At 44.7% G+C, this 16,344-nt stretch overlaps 1 protein-coding gene across 4 annotated transcripts in view; it reads left to right on the plus strand.

Annotated features, from left to right (window-relative positions):
* Positions 1-16,344, plus strand: part of EXOC6 (exocyst complex component 6) — a 277,290-nt gene that overhangs the window by 228,747 nt on the left and 32,199 nt on the right. For all 4 annotated transcript variants that reach the window (XM_083149343.1, XM_083149345.1, XM_083149344.1 and 1 more), the window contains one exon: positions 1,396-1,469. In XM_083149343.1, the coding sequence (XP_083005469.1) occupies positions 1,396-1,469 (74 nt within the window). The remainder of the gene's footprint in view (positions 1-1,395; positions 1,470-16,344) is intronic.

The following is a 16,344-nucleotide window of genomic DNA, read 5'->3' on the forward strand; positions in this document are numbered from 1 at the left end:
CGTACATTTAACAACCCACAATCCACCCAACACAAATAGTGTTAAATCAGAAGCTGTAATTAGCAACAATTACAAGATAAAATATCCATTATTCATTCCTGATAGGGGTTAAGCCTAATGGTACAATCTGGATAGATTACTAATGCCTGCCAGATAACACCAAATAGCCAGTGATTATCTCTAATGCTCTGGAGCCCAAGTCATCTTTTCAGAATCCCTATAAAACTTAGCAGCAACTTCCCAAGTAAATGTGTGACTTGGTTAGTACACAGATGTACGCCAGCAATGGTTACTTTGCTATACAGTATTTTGGGTACTGACTGTATTTTTTGATAGTTGACTATGGTTATGCTTATTCAGCCTTTATACACTTTCTGAGTGCACTATAATAATTATGCAAGGCAATATGTGTTCATATATAGAACATACTTGCCTACTTTTGAAAACTAGTTTCAGGGAGATTATAGTTGGTAGCAGAATTTTGCACCGCACCCCATTGAGGGGGGCATGTCATGCTCCACTTAAAGGGCGTGTCTAGTTCCATATATGGAGAGATTGTGAAAAGAGATTTTGAACGTGGCACCTAGAAGCGTGGCTGTGTACTGCTACATCTGAGAGGAATCTTGTAAAATGACTTATATCCAAATGTAGATGAGCCCCAAAGCAGTTAGTAAGAGCTACTATACTTATATAAGTGCTGGGAAATGGTGCTGATGATTCAATGTAAATGTATCTATCTCTCATTCCTTTTCCCCCCAAAAAACTGTAACAGTGTAATGTTGGCTAGGTGACATGAGGGAGATTGCTAGACTAATGAGGGAGAGAGGGAGATTGCTGCTATTTCAGGGAGTCTCCTGCAGAATGCATTAGGGTAGGCAACTATGATATAGAAACATACAATATTTACATATCTACTATGTTTGTTGAGGCATTTTGTAGCCATGGTCAGTTACAATTATACCAGGTGTTTAATAATGCCCTACTGTTTGTACCTTTTACCATACCTCCCAACTGTCCCGCTTATCGCGGGAACGTCCCGATGTTTTGGGACATTCCTGCATCCCTCCCGCCGCTGGCAGTGTCCCGCGGCGGGGGGGGGGCAGTTGGGAGTCCCCCCCTGTAGTCCGTGAATAGACGCTGTGCGCATGCGCACAGCGTCTATTCTTGCAGGCAGGGGGGCTGGGGGCTGGCCAGCAGCTCATAGTGCTGCAGGGCATGCCCCACAGCGGCGAAAAATGGGGGGCGTGGCCTCGTGGCAGTGCCGCGATTATAGACCACGCCCCCTTCCCGATAGGCCACGCCCCTGTCCCGACCTGGCACCTCAAAAAGTTGGGAGGTATGCTTTTACCAATGTATTGTATCTAACAAACATCTACTGTACATTTGTATTTTCAGTGTTTGCAAGTTCTGACCCCGTCCCGGGATTTCAGGAGGACACCCTGCAGTTAGCGTTCATTGACCTCAGACAAGTAAGATAAATCTCTCTTATTTCCTCTATTTATATATGTTGCAACAGGTTCGCCGTTCAGTTAGTACACAGCAGGCAGTTTTCAATATTTGTGCATGTATTTAATGACGTATAAGCCACAAATCCACTTTACAGGAAAAAAAAAAGGGGGTACTCTTTACCTAGAACGGCGCCCACGATTTGGATCTTGGGCATCGCAAGGTAAAAAATCGCGTCGGTTGCATCGCATGTGGCCAAAAAATCGCATGCGATGCGACCGACGCGATTACCGCGATTTTACATAGGAAACAATGTTAAATGGCCCAATTGACCCGATTTTACATAGGAAACAATGTTAAATGGCTCACAGACCCCAAATAGCCGCCGCCCCTCGCGGGCTCGCTGCGCTCGCCACGCTTCGGGTTGACGTTGATCGTGGGGTGGCGTTAACAATTGGGGGGGCCATTTCACACTTCAGGGTGGCTATTTGGGGTCTGTGGGCCGTTTAACATTGTTCCCTATGTAAAATCGGGTCAATTGGGTCATTTAACATTGTTCCCTATGTAAAATCGCGTTGATCGCATGCGTTTTTTGGCCGCATGCGATGCGACCGACGCGATTTACATTTTAACATGCATTTCTATGTGAAATCGTGGGCATCGCATCGGTCGCATCGCATGCCATTATAATGGCATGCGATGTACATGCGATACCCGCGATGGGCGCCGTTCTAAGTAAAGAGTACCAAAAAAGGCTTTATATAAACAATCAAAGAAGGATATTTGTCCATGCAGAACTCCGTGCAGTCCAAGTCCGTGGTGCTTTAATACTTAGGTCTACTGACTGGCATCAGCACCCTGAGCAGCAAACATAGGCCCTTATTCTAGTTGAATCGGACGGATGTATATTTCGGACAGGTACAGCCCCGTACAGATCGCTCACACCGTTCGAATGCGGTAAGACGACGACCGAACGAACGCGAGTGGATGTTTCAATGTGAACACCTCCTCCATCTGTTGGAACCTCCCCCATCATTCAATGGTCGCATTTTTACTATTAGGGAAGCCAATCCCAGAAATCCTGGGATCGAGCATTTTTCAATCTCGAATTCCAGGATTGAAAAAAAATGCCCCGGTATTGGCATCCCCAGTAGTGATGCAACTTGGATCATTGGTTCCACTATTAAAGCCACAAGCCACTTCATTCTGTTGCGTTATGTTTGTTAATTTAATACTGTGACACCTCTTAAACAAATACGTTTTTAGGGAGGTTTGTTATGATACGTGAACTGTGGAATAGACACATTAATGTGTGGAATACGGATTGTATTGCTATAACACGCTTGCTACTTCTTTCAGTCAATGTATTCAAAGGTTACTCAAAATCTTTCTTTAAGGGGTGGAAACTGACACCAGGGCCTAGAGAGAGAGAGAGCAGAATTCAGCAGGCACTTAAGTTACATTGTTAGGAGCCTCTTGGGCTTTATTGGGTCTGGTGTCGGGGTTAGCGAAATTATTTTTTTCCCCTGAGCCTTATAGTGCGAAACGAGAAACTCTGTTTAAGGAAAAGAAAAACCTAGCAGGAAGGTTAGAGTTTAGGGAATGGATCACTTAGTAAGAACATTGGACAGCTAAGGCCAGGAAAGTTCCTACAGTTGTCCTCTATAATAAACTCTTTGTGTGTCTATTGGTAATAGATTTGTTCTGGTGGGTTTCTCTCCTCCCCTGTGATTTACTAATATTAGCGATTTTCTGCTTTCAATCACTGAGGTTACCACTTAAACAGATTTAACCCTTTCAGTGTCAAGTGAATTTGTCAAAATAGGTGTGAAAATTGGCAAGAAACCATTTTTATTCATCATAATGACCTGTAATGTTTACCTTTATATAGGGAATACTGTATAATCTTTTTTTTTTTTTTACAAAACATTTTTATTTGAATGTATATAACAAATGTGAGGGATGCTGGCATTTTTAGCAGATATTTTGCGCACCTCTCACAGAGATGTTGACACGCAACGGGTTAATGCTTTGCATCACAGGATCGTTTTTACCTGCCTCAGCTTAGTCCTCTTTTGTAGCAATGCAAAAAGATTAAAGAGTTCAAAAAACAAAAAAGTTAATTTTTAAGTTCCTTATCAGTTTGGCCAGAAACTTACTTTCCCAGTACAGCTGATATCTTCTCAGTTCTTTTTGCAGAGTTTCCAATCCCGGGATTAGACCGCGCATGTGCAGTCTAATGCCGGGCAGCATCTGAGCACTCGCTGCTCTCTACTCTACTCTCTACAGTGTCTGAGCACCGCTGCTCTGTACTCTCTACAGCGTCTGAGCACCACTGCTCTCTACTCTACGCTCTATAGCGTCTGAGCACCACTGCTCTCTACTCTACGCTCTATAGCGTCTGAGCACCACTGCTCTCTACTCTACGCTCTATAGCGTCTGAGCACCACTGCGCTCTACTCTACTCTCTACAGCATCTGAGCACCACTGCTCTCTACTCTACAGTGTCTGAGCACCGCTGCTCTGTACTCTCTACAGCATCTAAGCACGCTGCTCTCTACTCTCTACAGCATCTGAGCACCACTGCTCTCTACTCTACTCTCTACAGCAGGGCTGGGCAACACCGGCCCTCCAGATGTTAGTGAACTACACATCCCAGGATGCTTTGCATTAGTTTTTCTATGTGGCCATGCTGAAACTGATGCAAGGCATGCTGGGATGTGTAGTTCATCAACATCTGGAGGGCCGGTGTTGCCCAGCCCTGCTCTACAGCATCTGAGCACCACTGCTCTCTACTCTACTCTCTACAGCATCTGAGCACCGCTGCTCTCTACTCTACTCTCTACAGCGTCTGAGCACTGCTGCTCTCTACTCTACTCTCTATAGCGTCTGAGCATCACTGCGCTCTACTCTCTACAGCGTCTGAGCACCGCTGCTCTCTACTCTACTCTCTACAGCGTCTGAGCACCTCTGCTCTCTACTCTACTCTATACAGTGTCTAAGCACCGCTGCTCTCTACTCTACTCTCTACAGTGTTGAGCACCGCTGCTCTCTACTCTCTACAGCGTCTGAGCACCGCTGCTCTCTACTCTACTCTCTACAGTGTTTGAGCACCCCTGCTCTCTACTCTCTACAGCGTCTGAGCACCTCTGCTCTCTACTCTACTCTCTACAGCATCTGAGCACCACTGCTCTCTACTCTACTCTCTACAGCTTCTGAGCACCACTGCTCTCTACTCCCAGCCACACCGCCGATTCCTAGACCTTTACACCGCTCCCAGACACTCCCTTTTACTATTAAGGAGGCCAATCCCGGGATTGAGCATTTTTCAATCCCGAATCCCAGGGTTGCATTAACCCTTTGAGTGCCTTGAGCGTTCCTCTAAATATCCACACAAAAAAATGCCAGCATCGCTCACAGCGACTGTTCTTTTACTACAATTAGATACACATACAGCCAGGTCAATGCATTGAAGCTTATTTAAATATTGCCCTCAAAAAAAGAACAGTCGCTGTGAGATATTTTTAGCGGATATTTTAAGGATCTCTCTCAGCAGTGTTGGCACTCAAAGGGTTAATGTGCTATATATATAGACAGGATCATTATCAATTGCTTAATTATTATACATATGTTAAATTCTACTTGCATGTTTCGCACTGAAGCAATACTACAACCTATATTCACTTTCCATCTTGGCGTAATAGTAATACAATGTTGACATTTTAATTAAAGAGCTCCTCAAAAAGAGACCTGCTAAAGCTACTACAGATTTACTATGGGCGAGCCCGTGTATACTCACACCGGCCGGCCGCACCTGTGCCTTCGATCATACCTGCGTTTGGATGGCCATTTTTTCTTTTTTACGTGCCGCATTAAACTTGTCACTGCTCGGCTCCGTTTTGCCATAGATTACCCGAGTAAAGGCTTTCAGCATAGAATTTTAATCAGCAGATTTTTTGAATAAGATGCATTGTTATGGAATAAGTCGCATGTAAAGACGCTCAGCGCCATCATGGCATGGCGTGACTAGAAGGGCCGTTTAATGGTTAAGGAGGGGATATTCTGGCAAGTGACTCAGATCCCGCCTTGAGAATGGTGGTATGCCGGTCCACCATGCGCAAGGCGTGTACGTTTGCACTGGCTGCGAATGGTTGTTTTACATAAACATCCATTCGCAGCCTGCGGAGGAACACCCACATCATTTGATGGTCGCCGTCCATTGAATGATGTGGAATGTGTACGCATATGTAAGGTTGCTCTGAGCAGCCTTACATGTGCGTGTACGATCGGGGGGAAGTGGGCGGGCAGCTGACATCCAGTGATGTCAGCTGCCCACCCCCCCTGCATGTCCGTCACGGCGCCATTAGCATGAGAACGCCCAACGTTCCCATGGGAATGCCCGTGAAACATTTGGTGTTCCTATATGTTAATGGACCAGCCCACCGCCCCAGGCCCCCCCCCCCTCCATTCACAAGCATGGTTTGGTTGCCGTGTATGCACGCACTAAGCCCATGTGCAGAAATGCGCAATGCAAAAACATCGGCCCCGTTTGCGGGCCTGCGAAGAACCAGAATAAGGTCCAAGGAGGTGAGAATTACGTGGACACATTTGTATATATGGTGTGGAGCAGTGTTCCCTCTAAGCTATGCGCGCGCACACAACTCGACGTGCGTGCGCACAGACATTACAACAGAGCGCACAAAGCAGCAGTGGTCCTTTTTTTCAGTTGTGGACTCAATGTGTTTCACCCATTAACTACATTGTGTGCTGTGTTTTGAATGTTTAAATGTTTAATATCATTTTGCAGTAAAGTTAACACAAATGCTGAACGTCATTTTCCAGTTCTATATAAGTGACGCACAAAAATTTTAATTTCCTTCAAAAATTGCACAGCCAAAATCTTTTGCCGCACACAGCCTTCGTAAAATTAGAGGGAACATTGGTGTGGAGAGAATATAGGTGAATATAAGGAGGTAGAAGCACTCATTGGGATGGGGTCAGAGGCATGGGGGTGAGGCAAGGAACAGAGGTACATATACTATGTGTGAATGGTTTATAGAAAGGTAACATAGATTTTTGTTACCATAACCAGTCAGTTGTATTTATGTAAATAAATAATGTTACATGATATTTATTGGTTTTGTCATTCAGATTTTTACATTTGTAACTGGGAAATGTAATTTGAGACTGGAAGTGTCGCACCTTGAGAATGTGACTAAGATGTGCACATGGCATTAGGAGGCACAGAGAGGATTCTGGGAACATACTGAGTTAAGGACACTTTCCTCTCCCTGGAGAAGTAGAAGTGCTGTAGAGAGCAGGGTTCTGCAAACTGTCGGCTTTCACACCTCCTACATTACGTCTGCACCGTGTAGTAACGTGGAATGTGCTTGTTATTGTGGAACTATATCACTCAGAGGTTCCCTGGCAAAGAGCGGCACAGATTACCATCGTTGTCGGATAAGTATCCATATGGCATTTCACCTCACTCCCCTTTTCTGTTTGTTTTCATGTTGTGCACTCACATTAATATGCTGAATGACAGCTTATTCCAAGTGTGTGTTGGAAAGTAACTGAGCCCTTTCCTTTTGTAAAATTCCTCGGAAAGGTCAAGCTTCTGTTTTTTTGGGGGTAAAATATGATACTCTTTCACAGTTCCAGCATATGAAAGATAAGGAAGTTGGCCCAGTAGCACAGGGTATACCTGCCCACCCGGACAGCGGCCCCAGGTCAGGCCCCTGATGTGTACAGGTCTGCTCAGAGAAGCTGATGACAGGTAGAGTCTGATACCAGGGAGGGGCTGTGCTTCCAGGCTGAGATTTGGGACCTCCGTAGACACTGCGGCTCAAAGTCAGATCAGCGGGATTGCCCTTTTTTTCTAAAGAAGACTTGACCTGTAAATGGAAAAAAAAAAGAAAAGTTTGATCTCCCTGACAATTGCCAGCTTGTTAATGGAAGCCAGTTATCCCAACAGCCCATTTTTCCAACTTACACTACGGCACTGTGTAATGCGAGAGCTCTAGAGACCAAATGCCTTTGTGGCCGTCTGTGCTTATTTTTATTTTTATGTCCATTTATATATATAAGAGAACTTTGGGTCTAATCACCCGAACCCGTTGTTCCTGTAACTGTTCGCCCCCCTTTTTTTTTTTTGCGTGAGTTTCCTTCCACAGCCCAAAAACATACTGATAGTTTAATAGGCTGCAGTCATAAAATAAATACATATAGGAGGTCATTCATGTTCTCAATTCCTGTTGCGAATTCGGTACCGTGAGCAATGTTTTGCGAATAAACATTTATGCGCATGTGCAGCCGCTTGGTGTGATTGATTATTCGCCGGCTCACACGCACACAGTACTGCGGGTGAGGGGCGTGGGGCGGCGGGCCCGTGGGAACGCACAGCGCTTCATTATGCAAAACATCCATTCACAAGTGTGCGGGGAAACTCTGCGTGCAAGGGGGGCGGACCGTTGCAATGTTCCCTCTAATTTTACGAAGGCTGTGTGCGGCAAAAGATTTTGGCTGTGCAACTTTGGAAGGAAATTTTAATTTTTGTGCATCACTTATATAGAACTGGAAAATGACGTTCAGCATTTGTGTTAACTTTATTTCAAAATGATATTAAACAGTTAAACATTCAAAACACAGCACACAATGTAGTTAATGGGTGAAACACACATTAATTGAGTCCACAACTGCAAAAAGGGGACCACTGCTGCTTTGTGCGCTCTGTTGTAATGTCTGTGCGCATGCCCGTAGAGTTGTGTGTGCGCGCACAGCTTAGAGGGAACACTGGGCGGACGGTCATGCGGGTGGTGGAAAAAGAAGATAAGAGTACTTTCCTGCACCCCAGATGGTGCTTGGGAACACTTAGGGGTACCAACCCTTACAACCACAACACACAGAAAATAAGAGTTCCCTTCAGCGCTGTCTCATCAATGGTTCTATTCCTTGCAATTTGTCGAACCGATACGTAGGATCCACCTCCCTCCAACCAGGGCACCAAACGAAGAAAAGAAACTCAGATCAGGGAAACAAAAATACAATCCGTTCTTCTCTGTAAGTCAAACTATATTCACTCACCTCATTAAAGAGGATAATGTTCACATAAAGATGGACACTTACCCCAATGTGGGTCCCTATTTTCCTATAGCAGTGTCTTTGGTCAGGATTCACAGCAGTCCTCTCAAAAACAGGCTCCAATGGTTGAAAAAAATATTTTTATTGCAGTGATTTGTCCATAAAAAGTAAAAAAAAAATACATCCAATCCTCACAATTGATGGACAACAGTCAATAATAAAACGGAGTAAAATCCAATATAAAAGACCTGCTGATATTGTGCCTTCACCCCTCAGGACGCACCCGGAATAAGTCCAGAACGGGGGAAGGATCCCAGAGTGTATTTGGGAATCAGCAGAAAAAATAAGATAACGTCCTCCACCACCTATGCGTTTGTGACACTACTGTGTCCTTCCTCAGGAAGGACACTGTGTCCTTGGAGTAAGTGTCCATCCTTACTCTATGGTCCAGGAGGGAGATGTGGTGTAACCATCCCAGGTGCCATAATTAAAAAAGAAACCTTTATGTGAACATTAGCCTCTTAAATTAGGTGAGTGAATATAGTTTGACAGAGAAGAACGGATTGTATGTTCGTTTCACTGAGTTTCTTTTCTTCATTTGGCGCCCTGGTTGGAGGCAGGTGGATCCTACGTATCGGTCATGCGGGCGGTGTTTAGTTGACTTGCAAAGCTGCAAATTTTGCAGCATTCCAAATCAACCGGAATGACCTCCATAGAATGTAAGTTCCGCTGGGGCAGAGCCTGATGTAAAATAGTTGTATTTGCTTGCTGCCACGGAAGCCTGAATCACTGCCATATGATAATGCTAGACATGTAGGACTAATCTGAGGATCCGGGCGTCATCCATTTTTTTTTCAGTTCACCACTAGTTTCAACACTTGTACCAACAGGCTGCCCTTCCCAATATATATATTCCACAATAGTACTGACCTGTACACACATGCTAATGCCTGCCCCAGAAGCACAGACCAGCTCTTTTGGTGAACTGTATAAGTACAGGACTCCGACCAAGTCCAGCTCTCCAGATTGGGATCTGACATAGTTGCTATAGTATTTGTGGTTTTAATGCCCTACCCTATAAGTATAGAAAACCTTTATCTAATTCCAGCTTGGGTCTGGGGTATAAACAGACAAAGCCATAATCTTCTCTGTGCTTACATCTTTGACACTTAGCGCCTTCCACAAGGTAATCTGTATTCACCTGCCTAGACAAGTGAACTGTGCAAAGTGCTTTTACAGCACAACTAAACACTCGGGGCTCATAGAGAGTTGGAAGTGAATGTAGTTTGCACCATTGTTTATTGCAATTTGTATTTTTTTACCCAGCTGCACATGCGTACCCAAGAATCATACTCACATACATAGGTTACCCTGGGTGGAATAGGCAGTTGGAGTTTACAGGGGGAGGGTTGGCACAAGCTGTGACTAGTATAGGTAATAATGGTATCTTAAACCAACATCAGTACTACATCTGTATTATCCACATAGTGATTGGTTGGTGGCGCTCCCAAAATTTGTTCAGTATTATAAACTGAATTCTAATAGTTGCAGTGAGGCAAAGATAGAACATGAGGCTTTTCCCGAGCGCTCTTTGTTGCAATGATAATCAAATAATTAAAACATAGCTTTTATTATAAGCTCATTAAAATGGCATTGCATGCAAAATAAACATATAACGACAAATATAATGATCAAAATCACTCATGATGTTATCATGGAAGTCAGACAGGCTCCTGCCTGACATCAATTATTTATAAATCTATAATGGTATAAATGTTTGTATTATTTCGCTATATATCAGGGGGTGGGCAAACTACGGCCCACGACCTGATCTTGACTGGCCCGCGATGCCGCTGAGGACATGTTTTGCACTCTACATGGCAGCAGCCGGCCAGGATTTCCTCAGCGGCGCCGCACAACCCGGCTCCCCACTGCCCTGACTCTGAATTGAGTGACTGCTAAGCCGTCGGTGCCACACAGCAGTGCAGGGCAGCTGAGTAATCTGTCCCATAGTGTGCTAGGTAGATGCCGGAGGCTTAGTGATTGGCTGAGCCACAGGCTGTGCAGGGCTGCAGGAGGCGGGATCCCGGGCAGCGTGTGCCGTGTGGTTGGAGGCTGCTTGGAGGAGAGATAGGGTGAGTGCTCTCCTCTTATCTCTGTGCTATGAGCTAGCTGCTCCCCACAAAAAAAGTAAGACGGCCTGTTTTTCCATATATAGAATATTTGCTGGAATTGTTAAGTGCCCACCCCTGTTCTATATCAAGTGGATCGAGAATAGCATATATCGGATGGAGATGACATATTTGACTGTCCTCCCCAGCAGACAATATGGGTCTTACTTATGTCTTCCCACTAAATATCAGTTGATGAAACAAATTAATCTGACCACCCTGTGCCAATAGACGGGCAGTACCGGCCCTGTCATCAGGAAGATCATACCCAGCATTAGAAATACTGTATACCTGCCAGAAAGCAAGCATTTGCTAACTGCATATGAGCAGGATTTATCAGGACCCGCTAAGCTCATAACTGAACCTGTTCCGCACAATATATATATATTGATGCTTGTTGTGCATGTATAGCCATTATCCTCAAATGTATCCTTTATTTGGTAAGAAATAATGGACCTTATTCTGGTTGACTTGCAAGGCTGCGAATTTCACAGCCTTGCAAGTCGACCAAACGCAGCCCGCACAGCCGCCTGCCCCCCCCCGCCTCACGGCGAATTGTACCACACACATACAATCGGATGTTTAGCATAAACATCTATTCACAGCTTGTGTGCAGAGAGGAAATCTACAGCACACGTAGACCTAAGACACATCTATGGTGTCAACAGATGTCAGCTGCCTGCCCGCTTCCCGCACAGGGCGCTCGCAGTCCTAAGACTCCATAGATGTGTCTTAGGTCTACGTGTGCTGTAGATGTCAGCTGCCCGCCCCACTCACCCGCATCATCGGAGAATTACCATGGGAACGCCCAGTGATTTCATGACCACTCGCCGCCACCCAACGCCCCCCGCTAGCAGTGCTGTGTGCGAGCATCCGGCAATCAGTCAACTCGCTGCCATTTATTTGTATACATTTGTGACCGTATTTCACATATCCGACTTTTTTTTTTTAAGATATGTAATAAAAAATTTATTTTAACAATAAACTCATAGTTACCTCTGTGTGCCAAGAAGGAGACAATCTTCTCTTTCCTCCACTGAATGTACTGCCTATTGTCTCTGGCTGCACCCCCATGGGGAATATCAAATATATATAGGAAACTGTCTAATTTGTTGCCTATACAAAGATGCTACAGCACTTACCTGCGTTGATTTTCCAGTCCCCTTTTCCCTTCCAATGGACCTGCCTGTATTCTGCCCACTTTCTAGTAAATGGACAGGGTGGGGATGAGGGACGACCCATCTCCCAGAAAATCTGGTTACCGTGACCCCCTCCCTCTGGGCATGTGTCCATGATTGATTGCATCATGGGGGGTAGGAATGATCCATAATATAATGATGATTGGGGAAAGACTAATTGGACAGTTTTAATACCCCATTAGTCTACTACATCCTTGTACAATAGTGGTATTACAAGTGTAGTGTAATCTGTCTCTAACATTACTCCTGGAAGGAATGTGCTCAGCATCTGGGTGGTCAGGATGCCAATGTTGGCATCCCGACTGCCTTCACAACACGGGCAACAGAACGTTAAAGGAATCAGGATGCCAATGCCGGAATATTGACAGCCGACATCCTGATCGGTAAGTATGAATGGCGGGTTAGGGTCGGCCCTGGGTAGGGTCGATTAGATTTAGGCAGTGGGGGGGCTTAGGCTGCCGGGGGGGGGGGTTTAAGTTTAGGGTTTGGGTTAGTCACTTACAAGGGGGGGTTAGGTGGTGGGGGTTAGGGTATGGCACTAGCGGGGAAGGTTACGTTCAGGAGAGGGTTAGATCCCTTACAGAGCCCATGTTGGGATTTTCCGTATCGCAGGGTCAAATTTTTGAAGCCACACGTATCCCGCCTGGAAACATCATACACATGAAAGAGTCCCTTCTAGGGTTTTTTAGTAGAATAAATATTTCATAAGACAGAAATGTTTCCTCTATAAGTATATAATCCCTACTATGTCAGGCTTCCAGCTGCTGCTTTCGGAAAATGAGTATTTGTTCTGGGGACCCTTCCCCGTCTTCCAGTGTTAAGGTCAATGTGCAATCCTTAACACATTGCAGAAGTTGTAATTGATCTCAGGAGATGGATTGAGCTGTGGAGAATATTCACTGGTCATTGCTCTACATGGATTCCCATCCCAATTAGTAGTATTTCTTCACACCCTTCTCCTGGAACCTGACAAACTATGCCCTAGATTTATTTATATTGTGACCCCCGATGTTCTCTGACATAAATGACAAGATTCCTACTAGAACGTAGTGTGCACTGCTAACGCCACATATCTACCGGTTATCTCTAGGTCAGCCAGGACTTAGGGCCTTATTCTAGTTCACTCTTAGAGGCAAATTCCTTCTCAGATGGACAAAACCATGTGCACTGCAGGGGGGCAGATGTAACAGGTGCAAATAGATTTAGATTTGGGTGAGTTATTTTGTTTCTGTGCAGAAAAAATACTGACTGCTTTATTTTTACACTGCAATATAGATCTCACTTTGAAGAAAAACCCCACCCAAATCTAATTCTAACCCCACCCAAATCTAATATAAATCTGTTATGTTACATCTGCCCCACCTGCAGTGCACATGGTTTTGTCCATTTGAGAAGGAATTTGCCTCTAAGAGTGAACTAGAATAAGGCCCTTAGTCTGTGCCATGAATGTCAAATATGGGATAAAGCCGCAAACTGGAGATGAGGAACTCGTGTATTTTCCGAATGTCACTTGGCTTTAATACCTCAGGGCATATCGTGTAAATGTATTTATTAAACTACACAAATGATGTCAATGTATGCGTAGATTCCAGTAAATAAATGATCTATGTCAGCACTGAGTTCACCCTTATAATAGTTGTTATTTAAAGAATGACCTCATTTATCTCAGGTATATTAATAATTATTAGTAATAACTCCAGTATTTAAAATGATTTCCACCATATGGGTCAACATGATTAAAAAGTGGACACATACATGTCAGATATGGTCAACACGAGAAAAGGTCACCTTGAGTTTTTCCTATTTTTTTTAAACCTTTTTATATTTTACCATCCACCTGGACTCACATTGACCTTTTCACCTGTCAAATTTTTGCGTGTTGTCTTTTTGCTTCTGTCGACTTTTGCATGTCGAATTTTGGGGCTGATCTAATATACCATTCCCCTCTGAACCAGGCCCTTCGTTTTCAGTCATTTCTAACCATTTGTGCGTGTCTTTGCAATTAACTCTTCAACACCCCGTATAGATGCCTATAATTAACATTTATTTATATAGTGTTAACATCCCAATTAGGAATCCAGTCTCAGGTAACAGAAAAAGTTTTAACGATGAGTCTGTTTAAAGCTGGGATGGGGAACCCTCGGCCCTCCAGCGGTGGTTGTACTCCACATACCAACACACCCTGCTACAGTTTTGCTATACAGGTTGAGTATCCTGTATCCAAATATCCAAAAACAGAAATATTCCAAAAACTGTGGTTTTTCAGAATATTTTGCATTACGCGAGTGTACTGGCGCCGGTGACATCACCGGTGCACCTGCAAACTCGCACAATGCACCCCTGGGTCCACTGAAGAGAACACCGTGGACTTGGTAGGACCATAGGAGCACCACCAGAAGACCAGATAAGTATGTTAAAAAAAAAATTCCCCAAACCGGAAAAATCCCTTATCAGAAATGCTCATGGTCCCGAGCATTTCGGATAAGGGATACTCATCCTTTATGGCTATGCTAAAACTGTTGCAGGGCATGCTGGGATGTGTAGTTTAACAACAGCTGGAGGGCTGAAGGTTCCTCATCCCTGTTATAAAGATTGGGGTACAGGGGAGTCAAGGTTAATTGTAAAAGGTTAAATGTAATTAAGTTTAAACCATAATGGTTGCACCGTGAAAATGCTGGGATAAAAGTATTGGTTATATACATTTGCTGTGTACCCAGTGATAGCCACAACGCACTCGGCGGCCATAGTGGTAATGAGTACGGTCTAGGTGTAATCCTGTCTGCTTTTGTTCATTATACGCGAGGACTTCACAAAGCAGATCAGATTCCCACAAAATGGGCCGGGCTGGTTTCCTGCTGGACATATTCTGACATGTAGAGAGATTTGTAACATGTAACGATTTCTTTGATTTGGATGGTGTAAGGTTTGAGCCCTGTCCTGCAGTTGTCACTTCACAAGAAGCGAGCACTCCACTTCAAGGCATCCTAACTGTTTCGTGGATTAAGGTGATCGTCTCTCCAGGGCAGTTATGGGAGGAACATCTGAACATTTGTCAGTGATTTCATAAACTACCTCAGCAATATTGTCGGATAGCATCCAAAAATAGTCTGATCCCGGCACCTTTCATGTTGAAGCACGTGTCATTTCCTGGAGAGCAGTGGTACTGACAGCTGTAGCTGCGTAGTTACAATAGTGTGGTACTCTCTATACAAACATTTAAAGACCCAATTCAAAGATCTGATTCAGATCTGCACCCACGGCTGCGAATTCAGAGTAGGGGTCCCCCCATATTTTGTAAACCAGCACTGGGCCCAAACAGCCAGCAGGCTAATGATACACCCGGGGGAGACTTTTTTTTCTATAAGTTCCCCTCGGCCAAAGCGTTAACCCCCTGACTGGTCATGCTGGGTCGGGACCCCGGTGGTGTGGCGACCCTCCACTAAAGGGGTCCCCCCCTCCAGGGTACCCCGTGCCCAGGCTTAAGCCCGGGGCTGTCGCTGGTGCCCTTGGGAGGTGGGCACTGGGCTGATAGCCAGAAATTGTAAAAAAAAAAATAGAAGTATAAACTATTGGGTTAAGTTGTGGAACTAGAACTGGAAGTCTCAGCAAGCCTCCCCACATGCAGGGTCTTGGAGAACCACATGCGGGGCAATAAAGGACCCACTGGTACATGTAGTTCTACAACCTATAACCAATAGTCAAATAACACACATAGACACCAAGAAAAATAAAACTTTAATACATACTACATTCATCCATACATACTTAACTATAGGTTCCACCGTAAGCCAGTCCTCTTCTCCAGTAGTAATTCATATGGCTACCTGCAAAAAATAAATTATACTCCTCATCCAATCCGATGTAGGTCGCGTCCTCTTCATTCCATGTAGGCATCTACGGGTTAACAAAATAAACCGACATCCTGACACCATAACAAACTGGAGGAACCACCAGTGTGTTTAAACTGGCGCTCCTCCCCTGAACTGACATCATACACCGGGTCCTCCCCCAGCCAATCAGGCGCAGGCTTCGTGGGAGCTTTGTGCCTGATTGGCTGTTTGCAGCTCCATAGAATCCCATGTTAAAGTTTAACGTGGGCATCTATGAGCTGTTCCCATCATAGGCACCCATGCTAAACTTTAAATGGGCTTCTGTTGAGCCACGAACAGCTGATCAGCCGCAGAGCTCCCCAAAGCCCGCTCCTGATTGGCTGGTGGAGTAACCGGTGTATGACATCAAGGGGAAATCCACCAGTTCAGGAGAGGAGCCGCAAATGTAAACACACTGGTGGCTTCTCTAGTTTGTTATGGTGTCGGGATGTCGGTTTGTTATTTTAGCCCATGGAAGCCTACATGGACCAAAGAGGCCGTGATCTACCCCGGATTGGATGGTATTATTTATTACAGGTACCTATATGGATTACTACTGGAAAAGAGGACTGGCCAACA

The sequence above is a fragment of the Crinia signifera genome, chromosome 6 (genome assembly GCF_055691185.1).
Source record: "Crinia signifera chromosome 6, ASM5569118v1, whole genome shotgun sequence".
NCBI lineage: Eukaryota > Metazoa > Chordata > Amphibia > Anura > Myobatrachidae > Crinia > Crinia signifera.